Below are 25,026 nucleotides of genomic sequence, written 5' to 3'. Positions count from 1 at the left end.
ACAACATGGCTTATACAGAGCTGGAGGCCCTACTCCCGGGTTTGACGCCCGACAGGGGTGGCACAGAGGGGGACGCTGTGCTCCCAGGGCAGGGGGCCCAGCCCAGGCCCCCAGAGACCTAAGCCCCAGGCCCCTGCAGAGTTTGAGGGAGAGCAGAGGGCTCCCCACGTAGCTGCTGGGCAAGTGCAGCTCAGCAGTGGGATAATCAAAGGAGAAGGTGGGGACAAGAGGGTGATCAAAGCCACACCGTTCAGGGTTGCATCATCCTCCAGTCCCCACCAAGAGAAAAGGAGCATTACACCCTCCGCTATCAGCAGCGCCCACAACCCAGCGCTAAAACAGCATCCCCTGTCCCTGGGGACAGGGCAGCAAGAGCAGCCCTCTCGTGGGTACCACAGCATCTCACATCCGTGTACCAGGCGACGCAGGCAGCACAGGCAGCAAGGGAACAAGAGAACCCAGGGCTAGGGTCCTTTCCGCTGTGCTCTGGCCTTCGCCAGGTGAAGAAAGAGGCATTGGGGGGGGGGGGGGAATAAAAGCTAAGAGAAACCTCACTGGGTTGCAAGGACTTTTCCCTGTCCTGGGGCTAGCTGCAAGAGATGGAAAAGAGAAGTATTTGTCACCAGCAAGGATAGGAAAGGAAAGAACAAGGCAATGAGAGCAGCTGAAACACTATAAGAGGGCAGGGGAGGCAGCTGAGAAAGCCCAGCTCGAGGGATGGGGCAGCAAAGGGGAGCCCAGGCTGGGACAGGGGGAAGGTTCATCTCTGCATCCATCTTGAAACAAAAGTGAAATGCCCCCCTGAAAAACCCAGACACCATTAAAAACCACCCTCACTTCTTGCTGGGAGATGGGGCCGCTCTGATGCAGCAAGTGCCCGAACTCTGCAGCCAGATGCACCCCCAGTGCTTTTCCCCTCTTTAATACATCTTTTTAAGAATCAAAAAGGAGAAAGAGGGGGAAAAAAAGTTTTAAACTCAATTAAGGTGCAGTTTGGCTAAAAAACAAAAACAAACAAACAAAAAAACACACTAGGAGAGATGAGGATAATGCTGGGTGAGTGACCCCCATCCAAATTCAGATTAGCACCCTGGAACAGTGAACTCCCCGTACCCAGCCAGCCAAACCCAGGCCAGCAGCCACCTCCGCACACGGACCCTGGCCGGGTGGGGACAGTCACCTATTCACGAGGTGGCCAGCAGGCGCCACTCTGCTCCCAAGCAGAGCTAGGAGCATAGATCTAGCAGCTAAAACTGGGCTCTTTAAGGCAATTTAGAAGTTGCAGATAATCCACACAAAGAAAGAAAATGTAAGATAATGTAGAACAGCATCTCCATATCTGCAGATATCCTGGACAAGACTAACATGGGCTGGAAAGGTCAAAAAAAAAAAAAACAAAAAAAAAACCAACCACCACTGCAGGAATTAATTGCCCTTCACACAACAGGAAAGGGAACCAGGGCTGGGAGCCACCAGCGGCTTCAGCCACATCAAAGCAGGAAGCAAATCCCAGGTTGTCTGCCAAGATCAGACAGAGATGTGGTCACATAAAAGGGTGAAAACTCAAGAGGAAAAAAAAAAAAAAAAAAAAAAAGGTGACCTTAAAATCACACTGATAAAAGTAAAAACAGGTTTCTTTGTTGGTTTAAAAAAAAAAAAAAAAAAAAAGTAGGTCAAAAAAATGATTTTTAAAAATAATCTCTCATGTTGCCTTGTGTGGTCTGGTCCTTCATAGGTATGGTCCATCAGTATCTAGAAGAGAAGGGAGGTGACAGTGAGGCCATGAGCACTTGGGGACACAGCTCCCATCTGCAGAGGGGTCACAGAGCTCCCAGTGGAAAGCGATGTCCCCAGCAACATCCAGCCAGCACTGACCTGTAGTAGTTGGGTTTGAAAGGCCCGTTTTTGTTGAGTCCCAGGTATTTTGCCTGATCATCCGTCAGTTCCGTCAGGTGGGCATCAAACGAAGGCAGGTGCAAGCTGGCAACGTACTCGTCTGGGAAGGAGAGGGAAGTGAACTCATCACACCACAGCAGGGCAGGGGAACACACAGTGGTCTAGTTGGGCTGTCCTTGCCATTTAGTACCGCTAATTCACCATCAGGCAACCCAGTGGCAGAGCTGAGCCCAAGCCCTGGTGCCGAGGAGGGCAGGATGTGCACCAAAAGGCACATGAAAGCCTCCAAGCAGGAAGGCTTCAGGATGAGGGACACCTGACACACCACAGAGCATTAAAGAAAATAAAGAGGACAAGGTGCAAGTGTTTCAAGATTGCTGCTGCTTCCCTGAACTCATCCTCTAGCTGGAAGATTTGTCCCACCCAGATCTGAATTTCTCCTTATATCCAAAACTGCTGCCCCCCATCAGTCAGGGGACAAGTCAGTGCATAAAGCAGCTCTGGACACAGCAAGCAGTTTCTTCACTCACCCATCTTCTTCGGCAGCAGGTACACGTCCTGCTTGTAGCGGCCCTCGGGAGCATTGTAAAGCTCAATCAGAGCCAGAGCCTGCAGAGATCACAGGGGACAGACCGGGGACAGTCAGGGACAGCCACCAGCCAGGCAGCACTGAACACCTGCAACCAGCACAAAGCTCCCAGCAGTCGAGATCAGGTTTGGAAGCCTGAGAGAGGGGAGTGACCATTTCCAAAATGCCCTGAAGGAGGTACTTCTACCCAAAGGTGAATCCCTGTCCAGGTTCCAGGATCCCACCACCACCAGGGGAGGACCAGAGAGGTCAGAGATGAGGTGCCACCCAGCCTGTTTGCAGCACAGGGCTTAATGCCCAAGGGAAATCCAGAACACAAGGATGAAGGAAAGGGGAGCAGCTATAACTCCCTTAAACCGTAAGGCTGCTGCATCACTTGAAAATAAAGGAATTGCTCATTTTAAGCTGGCAGCATTGCTCCAAAAACCACAGCCTCTCCTTTGACAGAAATAAAACTGCATCTTCCTGAGGGCCAGTTCATGCAGCTGAGAATGAGGTCCAAAACACAGCCCCTGTCCCCACCACTTTACACAGACAAGTGTGAGGAAAAGAAGATTCCCCACAATTAGCATGATCCCCTTGATCACAGCGGTGATTTTTGCCCAGACGTTGGTCCCCCCCTTGTGTTTGCAGCCCCACAATTTCCTCCCACCACTTGCAGAATAAAGGCTGTGCTGTCCTCGGCTGCCTGCGGCACCATGCTGCTCATGTGGCCAGCGCTGAGCACAGATCACAGAGCAGAGCCAAATTCAATCATCGTTTTCTTTGGAAAGGTGGAGTCAGGGCAAACTGCAGGATACAAGCCATGTCCGCCCAGCTGAGACGGTGATGATGCTCAAAAGCATTTAACCACTGACTCCCAGATCTCCAAGAGTCACTCCAGTTATGTGTTTTTGTTGTTGTCATACAGAAAGCAGAACTCCAAAGACAAAACAAAGCCTTGCTTAGAAGTAAGCTTAAACCTGTGCTCAGGGAGCTCTCCAGTTGCTTATGGTACAACAGGAACTTTGCCAGAACAGAGCGTGACTCATTTAAAAGTTATCTCCCAGCTGTAACCAAAGCAGTAAGTTCACGCCATCATTAGCCACATTCCAGCCAAGAGGTGGTGCCTACCACATCTGTGGTGCCAGCACAACCCCAAGCACTGCAGGTTCCCAGCTTCTTCCAAACCGCCCCCACCCCAAGGCTCTTACAAGACCCTCAGGGCACACGCCACTGCTCACACCCCTCAGCCCCACAGTGTACAGACCTGAGTGGTGGCTGTGATGGAGAGGACAAAGGTGGGAACCGTGGAGCAGCTCAAGTTGAGAAGACGGCCCTAGGAGACAGCAGAAGGGTGCCGAGAGCTGAACTTGCCTCCAAGGCAAATTGAATCACCTGAGATATGATTCACCTCTACCCTCTCCCTGGGCCAGGGGACAACCACAGGGCAATAATTCAAGGGCCATGCACATGACCAGGCTGCCCAGACTCTGTCTTAGTTTCCACCCTACCCCTCAGATTTGGTGCAGGGAGATTTTGCAGTCCCTAAAAACGGAGCCCCTCCTAGTGCCAGTAGAGCTTGAGAGGCAAGAGGAGACACCCAGCCAGTTTGCTGCGTGGGAAACCTTGTCAAAGCCAGATGCAGACGGTGTTTGGCTCTCAGAAATGGCTCCTGGCTCAAAAGAATGAACCAGATACTCTATGGCTGCATGTGGTACACAATACTTCCCTTACCTCAAGAAAAAATAAAATAAAATCAAGTAACCCTTTCCTGCGCTCTGAACCTCCTCCTAGGTTCCAAGGATCCCAGCACCTTTCTATCTGGTTAAGACTGTTTCAAACTCTGACCCGCCTGGAAATCACTGCAGATGCCCAAAGCAATGTGGCAGCACAGCTCTCAGCGCACCTCGGCCAGCAGCACCACCCGCTTCCCATCCGGCCAGATGACGTGGTCCACTTGTGAGCGCACCCGCTCCCAGGTCAGCTCAGGGGTCCGCAGGCTGGTCTGCAGGGGCAGGAGGAAGAGGCTGGAGTCACTGTGGGAGGACCACAGGGCGGACACAGCCAGTAGGCACACTCACCACATCGATTTCCGTGTTGGAGTGGCCCATGTTGCACACAATGCAGCTGTTTTTCATCCGATCCAGGTGTTCTCTGGTCACAACATTCTTGTTTCCTGTGGCAGGGCACAGATGAACCCAAGGCAAGGGCACTATAAACTCTCAAATTTCTCCTTCCCTGCACTTGGGTCTGAGAAGCCCAGCTTGAGACAACATCAACTGGACATCAACCAGGACAAGCACCCTCCTGGCTGGCCACAGAAAAACATTTCCTCATGGGGAAGAGCACAATCAAACAGCAAACTGGGGGTTAAGAGAAAAAACTCTCCCCACAGAGTAGCTATTGCTGGTGTAGAATCAGCAACATGTGGCAACAAACTGTCCTCCACCCCAAACAGCCCCAGAGCCCTTGAGACACCGGCTTGGGAACAACTGCTCCTTCCCAGCCTGCTTCAATGGTCACCCAGGACCTTCTCCATCCCTACCTGTGCAGGTGATGACAACGTCGACCTGACGGATTACTTCACTCAGCTTCACCACACGAAACCCATCCATGCTGGCAAAAAAAGAGATTGGAACCACGATGAGGAGGAGAAGCCTGGTCCCCCTCTGCCTTAGGCCAGAAGGGGTCTCAGTGCTATCACACACAGAATTGTAGGGGTTGGAAGGGACCTCACGAGATCATCGGGTCCAATCCCCCTGCCAAAACAGGTTCCCTACAGCAGGTTGCCCAGTTAGGTGTCCAGACACTGATGGAGCAGCTCTGAATCACTCATGACAGCAGCCAGGCTACCTTTCCACACCCCCAGAGATGCCAGATGCAAGAGGAAGGGCTGTGCAAAGGATCCGGCATGAAACCTGCTCTCACAAATGCTGTAAGAGCTGGAGGATGTATGAAACACTCAGTTAGCCCTGCAGGAACCCTTAAGCAGTCTTCCCAAGCCAGCTAGGCAGGTGCCTAGCAGCTGATATCCCACCACTGAACCAGTCCTGAAAACACCCCAGTACTTCCCCATCACACCCCAAAAAGATGTACACTCCCTGAGATTAGCCACAGATTCTCCTGTCTCTGTTTAGCCTCTGTCAGACTTCAAAGGAGGCCAGAGAGCAGAAGGAAGAGGTGCTCACAAGCTACGTTTAACATCTCACCAGGCTTGGAGAGCACAGATGGGGTCAATCTCCGTGACGTAGACGATTGCTCCCAGGGCTTTCAGAGCAGCACAGCATCCCTTGCCGACCTGCAGAGGCAAAGCACCGGCATGAAGCCAAATGCAGGACACACTGAGTGCAGAAATCCCTTCCCCAAAACAGCCAGAGTACATCCCAGGCTGGGCAACACTACAGCTGCCCTTCTGCCTAATGCCAGGAGCAGCTCAGCAAGGCAGAAGCCCCATTTGCTGGGTACCATGTGCCCAGCTCCCTGTTCGTGGACACCTGTCCCCCAGCACAGCCACCAGGAGCTTCTAAAACCACCCCACTCCCAGTCAGCAGAGCATGGATTAGTGTGTACTTCCCGCAGTTGCCCCTAAACCAAAGGGCTTTGACATTCAGAGCTGTTCTGCACTGATGGGGGGGACAAATCCTCCTTCCCATGCTTCCCACATCAGCATGTGGGAGAGCAGAGCTCCTTTTAAAGCATCTCCAACTCTAGCCCTCTCTGTCCACTACAGAATTACACAGGACATCCCAGCAAAACCCTGGTCTCCATGCCACTTACCCACACGAACAGCTGGCTAGTCTCCGCATGCCCATGCTCAGCCCTGTTTTTGGGCCAGCTCAGTGCTGTAAGGAACGTCTCCAGAGACACCCTCACTTATCACCCAGCTCCAACCTCACTTACTGAAAATAGCCAGGAAGGACAAACTGGGACTCCAACCCACATCCAAAGGGAAAACCGTTGAGGGTGGAAAGGCTCCCTTGATGTGCAGAAATCCAGTAAAACTCAGGACAGGCCCCAGAGATGACAACTCCCAGCACAAAACACAGCTAGAGAAGCACACAGCACCACAGAGGGCCTGGGCAAGAGCCAGTGCAACCTCTTGGTCAAGCAGAGCTGGGTTCCACTGGTGTCTAAATAAATTAGTAAGCATGTTCCTGTTGGGAAGAGCATTTGCAGCTACTGCCAGGCCTTTGCAGCGCAGGAAGATAAACACCCAAACAGACAGCGCACAGATGGAGGGAAGGTGTCAGCTCCTGGCTCCGTGCTCTGCCAGGGCAGAATCATTTACAAGTTTGCGGTACGATTCCCCCCTGCCAGAACGTTATCGACCAGCAAGATGCAGCCCGCCCCTCCACCTCCTCTGTCACAGGCAGAGTGACAGCCAGGCTGGATGCTGAACTTGGTCCAGGGATAGCAGATGGGTGCACCCATGGGGTAGTTATAATTCAGGCCAGCGCTCCCAGCAGCCGTCATATTTACAGCCCAGCTAATCTACAGGCAAGCTGGGAAATCTGATGCTTGTTCTCCAGCCTCCCAGTAGGCTCTAGCATGATTTCCCCCATAATGGCTCACCCGATCTGATCTCCTATATCAAGCAAAGGTGAGTGGCCTTTGAGCAGGGAAGGAGCAGGAGACAGCCTGGGGGAAGGATAGCTGGGCAGGAGGCTGACTCACAGCTTATGAAACTCACCTCCCCATAGCCACAAACCACCACTTGCTTCCCTCCAAACATCACATCTGTGGTCCTCTTCAGGCTGGGGGACAGAGAGAGACCTGTGTTGGGATTAGTCAGGCGCACACCGCTGACAGCAAGGAGCCCCAGAACCAAATCCTGCAAACACACAGTGAGGGCGAAGCAGCAAAGAGCGCAGTCTCCACTCAAGAGCAACCAGAGCCAAATCCACCATTAAGAGTTGAAGTGGGGATGGGGAAAAGAGATGGACTCACCCATCCAGGATGGATTCCCGGCAGCAATACAGGTTGTCAAATTTCTGTTTGGTGACAGAGTCATTCACGTTCATGGCTGGGACACAGAGCTTCCCAGCCTTGGAGAGCTGGTACAGCCTGGAAGAGGACAGAGCCAGGTCAGAGCAGAAAGCAGCAATTGGATAAGAGATCTTCAGATCAGCCTTCCCAAACCTCCTACCTGTGAACACCAGTCACGCTCTCCTCCACGATCCCTCGAATCTTCTTGAATATGTTGGGGTACTTCTTATAAACCCAATGGGTCAGGTCCCCACCATCATCCAGAATCTACAGAACAGGCAAGTAAGAGCATGGGGCAGTCAGTCTTTCCACTGGGAACAGCACTTTCAGGAGACAGGATGGGGATAGAGATGGAAAGGATCTCCAGGCACTGATGGAAGGCTATTTGGGCCTGGGGACTGGCTGTTTGAAGACTGGGGACCAGGACTACCAGATTCTCCTAGATGCCAGTGATTCAGGGTCTCCTCTGGAAGGGAGGATTTCTTACCCACTGTGTGGAGCTGATGAACCCTAGCAGGGTTTTCTGCCCCTGCTATTGTTCTGCAGCCTGGAAACACGACCACAGACAGCACTAACTAAACAGTCTGAGATTAGAAGGAAGATACAACATTCGTGCTCCAAAAGCAAACAGCCAAGAGGAAAGGCTACAGGAGCTGTCACAGCCCTGTGCCACATGCTCTCGCATGACTAGTCATCACAGACCCCAAGCCAAGGCAGCAAGTGGCATCACTGGCTCTCAGCAAGGGAAAGGTCTCCCTCAAAGACCCCTGCAGATGGGATCTGTGTCAAGACAGCAGCAGCTGGGGCAGCTCCCATGGGGCTGCCCCTTTGGGGAAAGAGGTCCTGTGATTTCTCAGCTCATTGGCAGCTGTGACAGGAGATGCTCCCATGCCATTGGGCTATACAACTCTGGACACTGCCTCCACAGCTCCCATAACCCTCACGGTGGCCCCCAGCCCAGCTCCAGCTGCCGTTCTGCAGGACGCTCGCTTTAGCAGGGTCTCGAAGGCATTTGCAACACCAGCAGGTGCCAAGGCAGCCCCAGCACGCTCCTAGGAACAGCCCCAGGAAGGGAAGGGTGAGGAGTCCCCAGTGACCGCTCCACAGAGGAAGGGCTGGAAGAAGGCTCATTACCATGTTGGCCTGCCAGCCTTCTACGTTAACACAGCGGTCAATGCACCACCAGAAGTCATCCTCTGACTCCCCTTTCCAGGCAAACACAGCAACACCTAGAAGGAGAAAGAGGAGTATCCTTGGCACCCGCTGAGTTTGGCAGAGCTCTCTTCTGCTTGGCCAGCTTGGGAAAGCCACAGACAGGAGGGCCACGCAGGGATCAAATCCCAGCCCACACCAACAGCAGACCTGCTTATCCCTCCCTAAAAGATATTTGGTCCAACCCTTTCCTAGAACAAGGCCACAGAGCCAGGAGAGGGACTGGAAGGGACTCCGCTCACCCAGGCTCAGCTGTACTCACCTGCTTCTGCCAAGGCGGCCGCCACCTCGTTCTGGGTGGAATAGATGTTACAGGCAGACCAGCGGCACTGCGCTCCCAGCGCACACAGGGTCTCGATCAGCACCTGCGAGACAGCGGGGTGAGCCACAGCACCAGCACAGCCCGAGCACAGCCTTGTGCTATGGGCAGCCAGGAACTGACCAAGGACCGGCTTCAGCAAACATCGCCCTGGGAAAATGTAGGCAGCAGAACCTCTCTGAGAGGTTACCAGAAAAGTGAAGGTGCCTCCACCAATTCCTCAAGGCTAGGAGACTTCAGAGACTTTCCTCTCCAGGGAAAAGCTCGTCTCTCCCACCCCAGATGCCCCCAACAAGCAGCCACTCACCGCAGTCTGTGCTGTAATGTGTGTACAGCCTACAATTTTAGCTCCAGCCAAAGGCTTCTCCCCTTGAGCTCGCTTCCTGAGTGAAATCAGAGCAGACATATCTGCAAAAGGAAAAGAGGGGTTTTAATGATGGCTTACTCTGGAGGACTTCCTTTCTGCCAGACCTGCTCCCCTCTCAGTGGTCTCACAGGACACATCCATCCCCACAGTTCTTCCTGTAGTTGTCATACAGCCAGTGAGAAAACTCCCCATCCCCGGTCTGACTGCTCTGTCCAAACTGGGATCAAGACACAATCATCACCCATCATTTGACAGAGCCATTCAGGACACAGCATCCTCCCAGCTACATAACAAAGAGCAGGCACTGCCCATGGCAGGTAACCAATATGCCCCAGCTACGGAGTCACCAGTCTTGCAGCAGAATTACACCGAGGAAAAGCACATAAAGACATAAACAGTGCTGCCACATCTCAAAAGAGCTGCTCTAAATGTGCCTGTATTGTCTTCCCCTTCTCTGGCTTTGTAGCATGTGTCTAAAAGGAGCCTGAAAGCAAAGTTACCCAATCAGCCCTGCGGGAAATGGTAACTCGGCTTCCCGCAAGCCCCAAGGGAGGGGGTTGGGGCAGTCAGTTTTAGTGTCTCTGAAGGCGTTGCAAGATCCTTGCCCACTGAGGTTTCCCATCCAGAGCCACTAGGACATTAAACCCTACAAGAGCCCTCGCTGTCATTAGAAGATGGATGCAACACGTTGTTAATGCTTGCTACTGCATCTAGCTCTTCTCCACATCATCTGTGGATTTGGGGGTGGGGGTGGGAGACAGTGCAGTCAAGCTATCCAAGGCCATAATGAGAATTTTGGGAATCACCTCTTCTCAGTTCCTGCCCTCAGTGGGCATAGGACCCGGCCACAAGCCCCACAAACCCCTCACATCCCACACTCCCTTACCCTGCTCGGCGATCTCAATCTCCCGGCGTCCAAACTCTGCCTGCTTGATGTTCTTCACACAGAAATTGCTGCTGCCTTTGGAGTTGGTTTGCTGCTTCTCACGGGGGGACACCTCATCATCAGAGCTGTCTGTGTAGGAGGCAGCTAAAGCCAACAGAGGAGCGCACGTCACCCCAGGGACCCTTTTCCAACCCACCCTTTGGGCAGGTTTCTGTTCTGTTTTGCTTTCCGGCTTTCATGCACACACATGCCAATGGCTCTAACTACAAATTTCACAAGGAAAGCCAATGCCCATAGGGATTTTGCACTCTCATTCTCTAAAATAACCCAGAGCTAAGTGATGCACTGAAGTTTAACTATGAGAGTGAATAAGGCTGGTTCACCAAAATACAAACCTCTCAAAGGCAGGTAAGTTAAAACCCAGCTTTGTGGAATATGGATGAAGTCCACATAGCCAGAGAGGAGGCAATCAAACAGTATAATCCCTTCCCCAACATCTTCTGCAGGCTGGATTTCTAGATTTCTACAAAACCCAGTGCTCAACACGTAGGGAAGGAAAAAAAAAAAAAAAGCTTTTGCTAGAGAAAGACCAAGAGAAAAGGAAAGGAAGAAAAAAAAAAATCAATGTCTGAACTTCAGAAAGCCTGAGAAAGCCTCCACATCTGAGTACCACCCAGCAGCATGGAGCATCCCAACACCTGGTACAAGCAGCATGTGGCCCTGACACCAGACCTAGGAGACAGCTGCGCAGGCACGAGGAGCCCAGAACCTACCAGAGCTGTAGCTGTCTGTGGAAGACTGTGAGATGGAACGGGACAGGGACCGGCGGCCAGTCTTGGTCGGGAACTTGCTGAACTCCTGCATGTCATCTGCAAACTGGATTTGCTGAGATATGCAAAGGAAGAGAAGTTCTAAGTCAGCAGGTGCTCCTCATGGCATGCCATCATCCAGGCTATATGAGCCCAGGGCTCCCTTCAGTCCACCCTGACTGCTCTAGACACAGAAATGAGCAGTACCAAATGGATCAAGGAACAGATCTGTGGCTATGAACAGATGCCCAAAATTGAACCTCCTCAGCCCTGTCAGCTCTGCCACCGGAAGGTTAAAGCCAATTTGACGCCTAACACCTGAAGTTAACGGGAAAAAAAAAAAAAAAAAAAAAAAAAAAAAAGGCACTCAGCAGGCCTGGAAACATCCCCTTCAGCCCTTCTCTGACTCACAACACTCCTCCAGGAAAGGTCTGACTGCCCACACAAGTACTGTGCAACCCTCCAGACATGCACTGGGCAGGCAGAGGTCCCCACACAGCTCAGAGGAGCCCAGGCTCCAGCAGCCCCTGCCCGAATCAGGTCCACCTGGTTCTGCCTGAAAATGCAGCAGCGGCAAGAAAACTGGGGTGGTCCTGTTAGAAAAGTAGATCCCTGGTGCTTCTGGGCTCCTTCTCAGGAGCAGGGCATCCCGCAGGTTAAAAACATGGCACATTCTTCCAAAAGCAACACTAAAAGCAGGGGGAAAACCTAACGAGAGAACATTTCAACAAAAAGCAGTTGACATTGCATTGACTTTCAATCTCCTGTGTGTTACAGATGTTTCCATTGTAAAAGAAGTCCTAAATCAGCCACCCTTCCTTCCTAGCTCAGCCAGAGGCAACTCGAGGCTCCAGCACCTACAGCTGGCTCATCAAAGCAGTGGAAAAACAGCCCCAAACTGCTCTGCTGCTGCTGACATGCCGTCTGATCAGGCAGCAAAAGCCCTATTGCTGCTTCTGCAAGAGAAAGACAGCAGAGATTAAAGGGAATTAGGAATAGAGGCTGATGCCCACCCCCCAGGCATGCTGCCAGGCAGGAGACCCCCACCCTGCTGACCAAGACCCCCAGCATGGTCTCTTCCCTCTGATCATGTTGCTGCAGGATTTAATTTTGCCACTTAACAGGGATGAAACATCATCACAGGGAGTGGGATTAACAAAGCATCCCTACGGACCCAGGAGACCTCGAGAAGAGTCCTGAAGAGATCAAGATGATGGAAAGAGACAAGCCACAGTGGCCTCAAGGAGGGGTTTTCCATGTCACAATAACCCCAAAAGCTCCCCAAAAGCTTTGATGCGGCAAACAGTCTTCATGGGGAGAAGAATGAAGCCATTTAGTTGAGACCATCTGTCCCAGAAAGGAAGAATCTGCAGAGCCTGAGACGGGGCGGCTGCTGTGCTGTTACGGCTATTTGGGCTGTAAAATGGAGACAGCTTCTGGAGAAAGGCAGCTGAGGAGCCAAAAGCAGCATTGGTATTCTGCTCAGGAGGGGAAGCAGGGACGCAAAGCCCACTGCACAGTCCAAGCTAGCAGGAGGATACGCGGGTGAAGGACACAAACCCAGCATCTCCTCCAAAGACAGGCTGAAGACACCCTTTCCGCAGGCCAAGTCCCTCAGCGCTCCCAGGCAAGCATCCCAGGCATTTCTGTGGGTGCTGCTGCTAAAAGGTTTTCAGCCAGCAACTCTGCACTGGGTACATAACAGCCTGGCATCTGCTGCCCAGACCAGCCTTCCCAGCAGACGCCGTGTGATTCAGACACAAATTGCATGAATTTGCATTAGTGGAAGGAAAAAGAATGCTAAATGGAATTTGCAGGTTTGTTTTTGCAATCCTTTTAGGCTGCTCAGCACAGAGGGAGGAACCTGAGGGCATCCTAGCTGCAGGATGCCAGGAGATAAGAGGTACGGGAACGCTTCCAGCAAGTGGCATCAGGCAGGTAGCAGCAGTGTCCTCGGGGCTGGAGCTGTTGTGCAGGTCCCCAACCAAGGAATGGCATTGCTGGACTCCGTTCCAACGTCTGTCGCTTGGGTCAATCTTCCACCAGAGAGCCGGAGAAAGGCCTGCGTCAACTCTGCATCGGCAAATTGCTGGTGGGCATTTCCAGGGCGAAAACAGAGCAGCAACATCAGCACAGCAAGATTTCCACCCTGTCCTCCCCAACTCTTCCTCTGGCAGCTCATCAAACCAGAGGGTGTAAACATGCCCCATAAAACAGCTGCTGGCATTAAAACAGCTTAAAGTGTTAGCTGAGGAATTTTCTCCATCTCAGAAAAACATTTCCAGGAAAGGTGTGAACCTAGGAGGTAAAAGAAACAAACCAACAGATAACCCAGGCTTCACTGCTGCAGCCCAGGTCACAGACACACATCTGTCCCTGCTTACAGCATCCACGACATCGGACCCCCAGGCCGGGGCACAGCATCTGTGTGGCCTGGATGGCTTCTTGGAGGAAAGCACATTTGGGCCATGATGGGAAGGAGGTGGGGCTGGACATGGAAGTGCTCTGCCCGTGCTGCCACGACAGGCGAGATCTACCTGCCACCGCATCCCGCCGTCCCCTCCAGACTCTGGTCCCTCCTTAGGGATTGGCCGCGGATGCTGAGCCAGCTCCAGGGCACAGCCCCACTCTGGGGGAAGCACGCAGTTCTGGAACCAGTCAGAATCCAGGGAAGAATAAAAATCACTGCTAAGGAAACCAAGCGCCGAATTAACCACAGTAATCCCTGCCGTGGCTTTACCAGGGCTCATCTCAACTCTGCAGCTTAACAAAATCTGCCCTGTCTAAAATTATCACCAAACATCGCAAGCAGCTCCCAAATCTAAGGCACCATTTGCACCTCAGACCTCCTCCAAACCCAGCAAATTAACGCAGCCTCGGCAACCTGCCGAGAGGCAGACGAGGGGGGACAGCAGGCACTGTGGCCAGGCGAAGCGCGTTACCTTCCACGTGCCAGACTCTCTAGCTGCATTAAAGCAAAGGAGAAAATCTTGTAATCCCGTGGATGTCCCAGGAGTTTGAACGAACGGCCGGGGGCTGCGGAGGCAGCCGCACAACGCCGGGCTGGCAGGGGCAGGAGGGGAGCAGGAGCGAGGGGCTCCATGCCTGGCTGCAGGGGGCACGCTCACAAACCGCGTCCCAGCCTCCGTCCTGCTGGAAGCGGCTTTTCCAGCCGGGTGGAGCACAATGGTTGAGAGCAAGGAAAATATTTTTCGGCCCAGCAATTCACGACCAAGGAGACAAAGCAACAGAGCACTGATTTCTCTGCACAGTACGCCCCAGAACAGAGCCCGTGTGTTTTCCACGGCAGGTCAGCATCGCTTCCCCACTCGGGCTGGGCAGCAGGAGACAGGAACGGGGTCCCAATGGGCACCAAGCCCTGCACCAAGCTCCTCGCTTGGTACAGCAGGGTTTCAGGGAGAAGCCCTGTAGGATCTGACACCAGCTGGCCAAATCTGAGCCCAGCAGTGCTGAATGCTGCCGGCTCTCAGTCACCCCCGCCAAGGCTGAAGTACATTTTCTCCCCTTGCAAAACCTGGCACATCCGCACCCATCCCCACGCCGACCGACGACTTCCAACAGCGGCCACTTGTTTTCAGGGGCAGGGACCCCTCCGGCTTGGTTGTGCCTTGCACAGCCTTGGGCGGTGGAAGGAGAACGTGGGTTTGAAAAGGCATCAACCAGCTCCAGGCCAGGCGCTGACCTGGTTCTCCCAGGCACGGGCTCCACAGGGAACAGACACGTGCTGGGGAGCGGCGCCAGGCTCCCCCCATACCCCAGGGAAGGGAGCCACCGGGTTTACCCCTTTTTTTCCCCTCTCCTTACAGACAAGGTGAGCGATGGTGCAGCCACACTGGGACAGGAAGGTGCCCTTGCAGGCACTTCTGCCCTGCAGGAACACAATGGGGACAAGAACAGGCTCTGAGCTCCAAACATGATGAGAAAGCAGCAAACCACCTAAAACCACTTACACTCAGCTACTGCTAAGGCACACAGACTTTATCAGCAGCTTTTTGAGTTCTGAAGGCTTGGAGATGGGAAGCTTCAAACACCCAGGCTACTGCTGAGGGTTCGTTGTCTGCAGAAAGTCCATTCCCCCAGCACGGTTTCCCCCAGGGAAGCCACAACTGTTTTCTCATGCAGAGCCGAGTCCTGCCGTGCTGGTGAGCTTGGACATTTCTAAACAGCAATTGTTTAAATTCACTTATTTTCAGAAGCAAGTCATCACGTTCAGTCAATGCAGCAGGAAGAAAGGGAAAAAGCACCCCAGGGGCTGATGTCTCTTCAGCTACACAGCAGCCAACAGGGAGAGGAGGGAAAAAAAAAAAAAAAAACAGCTTGAGGCTTTTCTTCTTTTCTAGGTCAATAAGAAGAGCAGAGCAGCAGGTTTGCCTGGGCCACCTCCCCAGAGAGGGGACGGCACTCTTCTGGGCTCCGCTCCTGCAACCACAGGGTCTGGAGAGGACCAAAATGTCCTAATGGGGAGCAAACAGCCCTCCCCGAAGTGACCCGCAGCCTCCTGCCACAATCGCTGGCAGCAGCCCCGAGCAAGCAGCGCTGCCGCTGTCCTCAGACCCACTCTGCCCTACTTGCAGGCTGGGTTAGCCCAGCCCCGTTCCCGTGGCCTCCCAAAGGGCAGTAGCATCTAGACGAGGGGCATGGACCCACTGTGGGCTGGCCGCAGCCCCCCGCACGCAGGGGACACGGATCCTGCTCAGGACCCAACGGGACACACATGGTTTTGTGGTAGAAACCGTTAAGGCAGCTACAGGTGTTTTCAGGTTCCTACCCTGTAAGGGTTATCCAGCCCCAGGGGGCATTTCTAGTCTGCAGCATCCTGCAAGGACTGACGGAAAGAGGAAAAAATCAGGCACTTGGATGGGGACGTCAGAGCCAGCAAGCAGCTTCCACCTCGACCTCTCACCATCCCTTGCCCCAAACCTCCAGCAAGTGGAGGCTTTCAGAAGGGCTTCAGAGGTGCATCTGGCTCCACGATTCGTACCAGCAGCCCATTTCAGCTCCTCCCAGCTCTGGCCAAGCGAGCCAGCGCAAGGCTAGCAGACAAGGGACGGCACGAGTTCGCAGGAGGCTGTGGCCAAGCTCATGGCACAACCCGACTGCCAGCTCCAATCAGTTTGGCAGCAAGAGGCACCCAGCCAGAGCAGGAGGCAGGGCAGACCCAGACAGCAGGTGCGTTAGCAGTGCCCAGGGCTTCAGCCATCATCGCCTGCTGCCCACACACAGCCAGCCAGGGACACGGGAGAGAACAGCCCAGCATCAACATCAGCATCTTCCGAACCTCCCCACACCTGGAAGAGCACCAAGGGAGAGCAAGCAGGGGCACGGCACGGGCTACAGGCATGATGTCCATGAGCAGGACCTGCTTCAGCTCCAGGCACGGCCTCCACAACCAGAGGACTTCACCTGCAACTCCTCGGGGACATGACAGCTCCCCAGCTCAAACCTTAGAGGGCATCTCAAAGGGCTTCAATGCGCTGACACCAAGAGCTGCTGGGCAGATTCACCACCCAAGGGTGCCACTCGACTTTGCAGACCCAAGTGGGATCATCGCCACGTTCAGTGCCACTCCAATCTGTGCCTTTGGCACCAGGAGGGCTCACGGGGCAGGTTTTTCTACTGGCAAGGCAGAGCCAACTCCCTGAGCAGGAACCGCAGCCAGGCCTCTGTCTGGAAACCTTCACACCGTTCCCGACAAGGAAATAAAGGGCACTGAGGTCCTGGCAAAGTAAACCAGCCAAGCCCTAATACCAGCCTCCATCCGTCACTGGCAGATGAGGGATGGCTGGGTAAAGCACTGGGAAGAAAAAAAAAGTTTCCATGAGTACAAGAGGAAAATTAAGAACTTTCACACGAGACCCAGTGCTCGGTAGAAAAGAAACACCAGGAACAAAATGGGTCCATTCCAAAGGTTAATAGGCTGGAAACCGCCACAAGATTTCAGCCATCACGGGAATCACTGTGACTGCTAGTTAAGGGAAAAATAAACAGAACACAGGATTAAATAAAGTAAATGCGATTTTAAGTGTCCAACTGTTAAAGAGTAACTGGGAGTAATTGCTGCCTTATAAACGCCTTGAGGTCAAAGGTGTGCTCCCTCCAGCAGGAGCCAGGAGCTCTCCCCCAGCAGATAAGGCACCTGGTCCTTGGACTCCAGGAATCGAGGCAAAGGATCGCTCCCGCTGTAACGCGGAGGGATAGCACAGGTCAGATACCCACAATCTTTAAGGGCAGTGAACGCCCATGGTGTTTCAGAGGTTAACCCTAGAAAACCAGCATGGTGCAGCGTGGGGCTGTGGCTACCCGGGCAGGAAAGCATCACCTTCCACAGTGCAAAAAGCAATCAGCTCTGCTTGCTGGGTCAGCTAATTAGCTCACACAGCAGAGATAGCAAGGGATGCAGAGGACAGATAAGGCTTGGAAACAGGGAAAGCACACCCTGGGAGAAGTCTTCAACGGGCTTCTCGCTCAGAGCTGGCTGTGGGGTGTAAAGACATCACAGCCTTACCGCCTAGCAGCACATCTGCAGCAACGCCCCAGCTGTGCCCCTGTGGCAAACCACAGGTACAGGCAGTAAGGTCATTGGTATTAACTGGAGACCCCCTGCTGGGTTAAGTCATCCACAGGGGCTGGCAGGCAGATGGAGGACTACCAGCCCCAAGGGGGTGTCTGGCCACTTTAGAGCTTGAAGGCCACAGAAACTTGTTTGTGTAACAGTAATTAACTCTGATTTTTGAATTAAATCAAACTCGTCTACAGTCACAGCTGGACAAGACCACGGGAACATGAGGAAGCGCTGAGTCCAGCCCCACTGCACAGGCCAGAGTGAGGGTTAGCCACAGCCAGCAGCCAAACACAAGAAAACCCCAAACCTCTCCCTAACCCTAAGGCATCATCACGTGTGCTTGGGGAGCAAACCAGCCTGTTCAGCCCTGGTTCCCTGCACAGTGAGTGTCCCATCTGCCCCCGTTTCTTCCCCAGAACTGGCCTGCTGAGTCCCAGTATTTCAAGACCTTTTTTGCTCTTTCAAGAGATGAATATGGCAAACACCACCCCACCTTGACTCCAGCCACACTTAAAAGGTGTTCCATCCCGGTGCCTTGGCTCTAGAGAAAAATGCCTGGCAGGATCAGCATCAAAACAGACGCGGCCCGTTTGCAGCACATCTCACCAAGTCGGGAAATAGCCATGCAGATGGAAATGTAACAACAAGCTCTTCCATTTCCTCGTGTTCCCTGCCCTGGCCAACTGCCCACCGGCCCCTCGCAATGGTATTTCCATGGATGCGTCACCTACAGCTGCCTCTCACTCACACGGACTCTTTCAGCCTTAGAGAAGTCCTGTGTTTTGCTGCATCTGGTTGGAGGGGCTGCAAGGCAGGAGAGGAACACCAGGCTTCAGCGCAGGCAGTTTGCTGCTCAGGGCTCGCTACCAGGACGGACGCACGTCACCCTCCCGGACACCAACCCACCATGCCAGGGCAGAGACAACAGCCTCCTGCAAACAGGATTCATTCCATTAAGTTAAAGGCTGCAGGAGGGCTAAGAAGTGAACTGGCTCTCCTTGAGGGGACAGCAAGTGCAGAGAGTATTTGTAGAAGGAACTGAAACGTACGGAGACACAGGCTGCACTGCCTGCAGGAGGCAGACAGCTCCAAGCCAGATGTTTTCACTCCAGAAGTTGCCCAGGTTCCACACAAGCCTCTCCCCATGGTGCAAAACTGTAATATTCAGGGCTCCCTGCAGGGAGGTGAAGGAGAAGAGAGAAAACAGCAGGCACAGGTTGATCCTCACACCGCAGGCCATCAGGAAGTTTCAGCGAGGCAAAGCCCCGAGGAGACTCCTTTCCACGCCGCCTACCTTCCCTCTCCCTGCAGAGGCTGCAAGGAGCCGTTCCCTGCGCCCGCACCCCGCTCGTAAACCAGCATCCACCCAAAGCCTGGCCCGCAAAGCCAAGCAGCACCCGCGGGCCCTGCCAGCGGGCTCCAGGAGCAGGCAAGGAGCAGCCAAGGAGCAGCCGTCCCCCCTGCCGAGGGCTGGGGAGCCTCACCCGCATTACAACGCGCCCTGATTGACTTGCGGGAACATCATGTCCTCGGCCACCAAAGTTCTTTGGCTGTCACCAACCTGAAGTAAACAGATTCTGCAGCAGCAATAAGCTCGTTACCAAGGCCACCGTATTGATCCCCGAGTGTAATTAAAATTCAGAGTTCAAGCAGCCCAACGCGACAGGGCAACCAGGGTGGCCTCCCAAAGGCACGAACGGCTCCAGCTCCCACCTCCCGCCCCGGTCCTCAACCACCTCGCTCCGCGGGACTCCAAGAGCCCCCCCCAGCAGCCCCCAGCCACTGTCCCCACGCTCATTGGGAAGGGGAGGCCGCGTGCTGCTGTAGCCCTGGTGCAAGGTCCTCTGCGGTCTGCGCCCCACGGGAGCGGCAGAGGCTCAGGGCCAGCCGCCTCCACCGTCACCACGACCTGCTGGGTGGACGCGGGTCAGAGCCCCCAGATAAGCAGCCCCAGTCCAAGGGCTGAGCAGAAAGCGCAGCAAAGCCCTCTGCAAACAGCAGCACTGCCCGCAGGAAACTGCTGATGATAAAAGGCCCGGCCAGATACGAGCAAATCTCTTTGACTAAGCACTGCTCAAACACCTGGGACAAGGAACGTGCTGGCTCCTGGGAGGAACAATCTGGGCAGGGTCCTCAGCTCACAGCCCTGTGCTGAGCCGGCTGCTTATCTGCAAGGGCACCTCCAGGCTGGCCTCAAGGAGCTGCTTTCCAGAGCAAGACCCCAGGCCCAGCAGGGAGCACGAGAGCAGGCTCCGGCATCTGCACAGCAAAAAAGGATGAGGTCCCAAAGAAAGTACCGGCATGGGCAAGTCCTTCCACAAGGCAACTGCACATTTGGGGTGAGGCCAAAGGAAAGCAGCACCCTCCTGCCGCCAGCAGGCTTCCCAGGGTCCAGAGGGAAGGGAAGGAGGCTCCCAGAGGGGCCAGGAGACTCAGTGCCATTCAGGCACACTGCCCCGACGCCTGCACCATCAACGGACAGGAGCTGCTTTTGGATGGTGCTGCAAAGGGACATGCACCTCCTTTTCCACCTCCAGCAGCGCGGAAACAACCCACCTCATGTGCTGAAGGAGGGGGAGAACAGATGAGCAAAACTTGTCTGTTTTCACAGAATCACAGACGCTTTTTGAGATGCTTCAGGTGCTTCACCCTGACACATCACTTTGAAGATGGTTTGTGTCAGAGCCCAGGAAGTCTCCCTTCTTCCTGCTCTTCAGTTCAATATTAATTAATTAAGCACTTTCTGACCCTGCAGAAGTGCTGGGTCACAAGCAGAGGCCTCCTTTACATACATCACTGAGACTCTCCAAAAAGTCAGGGCGATGAAAAGGACATACATGTAAAGAGCAACTTCTATCAGAAATAATTAAAGATTCTGTCATTTAATAAAGCACCACCGGTGACCTGCCTGCTGCCAGCCCTGAACAACCGCCAAGTAAATCACCTCAGTTCCTAACACCCACGTGGCTTGCACTCGCCAGGGATCCAGCCAGATCAGCCCCAAGCCCTCTAACCCAGCGTGTTCACTGCCTCCCTACACCCTGAAAAAGGCCAGATCCACCGCAGGGGTCTCTGCAGAGCAGCAGCCCTCCAGCAGCATCCCAGCCTTGGCATCTAGATGGGAAGGAAAACCAGCTGGGAGAAGGTGATGAGAAACCAAAAGATGGTTTGGGCAAGGAAGCAAACACAATCAAGCACACCACGTCTGGTTAAACAGCCAGCAAAGGAGGTGGTGGCCAGAGCCATGGACAAGCTCACAAAGGCAGACAAAGATTTACAAGCTGTCAGTCTAAGGGATGAAATTAAAGAGGAAAAACAAGTGACTCCAGGAGCAGTGTCAGTGCACACAAGGGCAGCCCTATCCCCCCTGCACACCGAGGGGGAAGGCGAATTTGTGAGCACCTGGCCCCGGCAGGACAACAGGGACCAGAGACAAGTCAGGACCGGCAGAAAACCCAGCCTTAGGAAGGGGCTGCGCAGAAAGCAGCAAAGGTCAGGCAGAGCTCAACAGCAGGAGAGCAGCCCCGCAGGCGACCTCAAAAAGCCACAGCAGAGAGGATGCTCGGGGGACAGCCGTCGGCCCTGCCAGGGGACTGCAGGCACCGGCAGCTCCGTCCCCTGCTCCCACCGCCTGCCACCCCCGCGCGGCTCCGGCTCAGCACCACTGCAAAGCTGCGGCGCTGTGCGTTAGCATCCCCTGCCGCGCAGCCTCCGCAGGACTCCTCCGGCACCAGCATCCGCAGGGACACCACACCGACCCCAGCGGGCCGGCAACGGGCTCGCCGGCTGCTCGGGGTGCAGGGCTGCCGTGCGGCTCTCACCTCCCCGAGGGCAAGTCCGAGGCCGCAGCCCATTTCACGCTCCAGCTGCATGAATAAGCAGACCTGTCTGCAGAGAGAGACAGCGTCTGTCTGTCTGTCCGCCAGCACCCGCCTGTGAAGGAGCGGGCTGCACAGGAGGGAGGCACGCAAAGGGCACGCAGCCTGTGTGGGCACCCGAGCCCGCGCAACAAGGACACGGCATGGATCAGCTGAAGACACGAACAGGGACAGGGCTTACAGAGCCATCCCCTGCTCTGCCACCAGTCCCCAAGGACGGCGCCACGTCCCCCAGGCTCAAGGGCACCCACAGCGCAGCACGGCCAGGAGTTTAAGGCTCTGCCGAGCAGCTGATGCAGACTGGAAAAGAAACCGCTGCCAAGGGCACCTGTGGGTCCCCAGGGTGGAGAAGAGCAGATGCCCAGGCACACACGGAGCTTTGGAAGAGCACACCCTACCCTTCAGCTCTCCTTCACCCCCATGCCCGTTTTCACTTAACCTGGGCAAGACACAAGCCTCAGTGTCCCCAGAATCCCCCTGCAACATCAAGGCACACATTGAAAAAAGTACAAGGCTGAACATCACTCACCTCTGCCTTTAAACCACTCCCCACCAAAGAACCGCCTCACTCTGACCAAAGCTGGTGTTATCTTGCTGACAGACCAATTTCCCATAAACAGTAGCAAAAAAGGAGTTTCAGTGGAGCCAGGCAACCCCAGATCTTGGAGGAAAACCAGACGCATTTCTGCATAAAGGCTACAGCTCTGTTCACCTCTACTGCTGCGGCTCCAACTTAAATCCAGAGTTGATCATATTTAATCTTTTAATCTCTTACCTCCTGCTGTTTCACTTTTTCACCTTAAACAACTCAATGACAAGAGGGGAAAAAATACGTCAGCAATCCTCTGCGTGTGCTGCGCTGCTCGGGCTCGTGCCAGTGCCCGGGGCAGCGTTACCAAAGGCAAGGGAGACGCAGACTGCACAGCATCTATGGGGCCAACGCAGCTCCAGCTGCACCCGAGATCCTCCCCTCAGGCCAAGAGGGGCCTCAAGCTGGGGACGGCAACGTGGGCAGGCTCACACCAGCCCTCCCGCTGCACGCTGGCACTGCCCAAACACCAGAACAAGCCAAAGCCCCTCTTTGAAAATCCCTTCAGCAGCAGGTCATGCAGAGGAGACCGAGCCTGTGCTCGGCTTGGCCATAGTCCCACCCTCCCCCCCCACCTCCAAGCATCTGATGCGAGCTGCAGCCCCAAGCTCAAGGAGCCCAAAAACCTGGAGGCCACGCACGACATCCCCCACCTTTACGCAGGTGAATCACCTCTCAGCCCTCTTTTTCGCAGGCCACACTGAGAACTGCAATAAGCAGCTTTGACTTGCATTAAAACTGGAAGGCATTGTAATGGTTTAATTGCGATCCTGCTCTGAAGGCATCTGAAAACGCCTTGAGCTGGAGGCAGTCAGTGCCTTATCTCAGGAGGGCAATTCTCCCGTCCCGTCCTTTTATCCTTCTGCCAACGCCTTCGCCATTACCGAGCTCTATTTGCAGGAACTAGCCAGGCAAGGAGAACAGTGGCCCGAAGCATTCCGTTCCTTGACCTCAGCTGCATCGCACAATCCCCAAGATCTCGCTGCCTGCTGATGTTATCAGCCTCCACTGCCTCGTGTTGCTCAGGGCGCCTTTCATATCAGCACCCAGCTGGGAGAGGCCGCAGCAACCGCAGAGCCGGACGGGTGCTCTTCACACCGTGCAAGGAGCCTGCGTGTACAGCAGCAAATTCAAGGAAATAAAACTGCCCCACGCCCCCCAGGAACAAGCAAACCTCGTCTCTCAGGATGCTGGGATGGTCCCCCCCTAGGCACACGGGGCATTTCTTTTTCCTGCGCGTCTTTTGGCCCTGCAGGATGCTTCAGGATTCACAGACTGCTCTTCCTCCCAGCTCAGCTGGCCACAGCCGCACGCTGGTAACTTCCCAGCCTCATGGAAGACAACAGCAACAAAAAGGAAAAAACAACCCCTGAGCTCGAGCCGTGCTGGGCCCCCCCTGCAGGAGGCAGATCCCAGCTCCACGTTCCTCCGCTCCTTCCTCCGGGCTCCGTCCTCAGCCCGGATACAGCGCGCCGGGCACGGGGCAGCCTCCAGCTGCCGGTCCCGGCCCCAGCCCGGGCAGGCGGCGCTGCCTCCGCCGCAGCAGCGGCCGCGACCCCCCCGCAGGGCCGTGCCGCGGGGACCGGGCGCCTCCGGGGCCGCCTCCGGCCCTCAGCCCCGCGGGGACCTCGTGCCCCGGCTGCGCGGCCCCGCGCGGCGCCGAGCACCTCGCGGCCAGCACCGGGCCGCCGGCGGCGCGGCCCCGAGGCCCCCCCGGCAGCCCCCGGTGGCCGTGCCGGGAGAACCCCCCCGGGCTGCGCCCCGCGGTGCCGGTGCCGGTACCTTCTTGGGCGCCTTGGTGACGGTGGCCATGAAGGAGAACTTCTCGGCGTCCTCCGCCTCCTTGGCCTGCTTCGCCTCCTCGCCGCCGGCGGGCTCCGGTACCGACATCCTGCGGCGGGGCGGGGCCGGGCACGGGGGCGGGGGGCGGGGCGCGGGGCGCGATCCCGCGGCGGAGGCTCCGGTGCCGGCGCTGCGGCGGGGACTGCGGGCGCCGCGCTCGGCACCGGGGGCTGCCACGCCGTGACGTCGGCGCGCGCTGACGTCAGCGCGCACCCGCCGGGCGCGCGAGGCCGCGCGCGGCGAGGAGCGGGAGCGGCGCGGGAGCGCCCCCTGGCGGCGGCGGCGGGGAGCGGAGGGAGAGCGAACCGCGGCACGAAGAGAAAGGGCGGGGGGCGGGGGGAGCCTGGGGGGGGCGGGACGGGACGGCGGGACAGGAACGGGGACAGCGAGAGTAACGCACGGAGACTGTGACGGTAACGGTGAGAGTACAGGAAAGGAACAGCGAAAATAACAAAAATACAATAAGATACAACAAAAAGAGAAAGAAAAAATACAATAAAAACATCAACAATAATAATGAAATTACGATAAAAAGAATAAAAAGATAGAAGAGAAATAATAAAAATAATAAACAATAAAAAGATAAATACAGAAATAGAAATAATAGAAATAGAAATAATGGAAGTAACACAAATAATAATAGAAATAACACAAATTTAAAAAAATATAAATAAAAATAAAAAAATAAAAATAAAGAAGTAAATCACAAGAGGGGGAAATAGCTTAAGTACATAAATAAACCACCAGAAAAAGCCACAGGGGCAGGCCGGCCCGGCAGGCCCAGCAGCAGCAGCCCCGTACCCCCTGCCCTGGCCAGCAGGGCCTGGGGGTACCCGGCCCAGGGGGTCCAGACCCTGTGCCCCGGTCAGGGCCAGCCCCCCCCACTCCACGGCCCCCCGCTCAGTGGCGGTGCCGGGGGGCCGCATCCTGTGCCGTGCTGGGATCCCCAAGGCTGCAGGCACGGGGCCCGGCCCTGCGGCAGTTGCCTGTCCCCGGCTGCCCTGGGGGGCCGCGGGCTGTGGGCACCCCAGGCCCCAGGATCCGGCCCGGCTGCACCCGCGGGCGCCAGCCACAGCCCCTCCAGGCCT

The 25,026-nt window shown here is 55.1% G+C and overlaps 1 protein-coding gene across 1 annotated transcript; it reads right to left on the bottom strand.

The window, feature by feature from the left end:
* Positions 1-1,651: 1,651 nt before the first annotated feature.
* Positions 1,652-24,126, bottom strand: AHCYL1 (adenosylhomocysteinase like 1). Its single transcript, XM_082778442.1, has 17 exons — positions 23,879-24,126; positions 11,011-11,122; positions 10,238-10,381; positions 9,292-9,392; positions 8,928-9,030; positions 8,588-8,682; positions 7,614-7,720; positions 7,415-7,531; positions 7,158-7,221; positions 5,677-5,765; positions 5,013-5,083; positions 4,549-4,643; positions 4,374-4,472; positions 3,735-3,803; positions 2,427-2,505; positions 1,876-1,996; positions 1,652-1,752 (listed from the first exon to the last, which is right to left on the bottom strand). Exons 1-17 carry the CDS (start codon positions 23,984-23,986, stop codon positions 1,746-1,748), a joined length of 1,581 nt encoding a protein of 526 aa, XP_082634568.1. The 5' UTR covers positions 23,987-24,126; the 3' UTR covers positions 1,652-1,745.
* Between the last annotated feature and the right edge of the window lie 900 nt (positions 24,127-25,026).

This window comes from Aythya marila, assembly GCF_965140915.1.
Source record: "Aythya marila genome assembly, chromosome: 24".
NCBI classification, from domain to species: domain Eukaryota; kingdom Metazoa; phylum Chordata; class Aves; order Anseriformes; family Anatidae; genus Aythya; species Aythya marila.
Note: the sequence above shows the minus strand (reverse complement) of the source record. Positions and strands in the feature narration are given on the sequence as shown.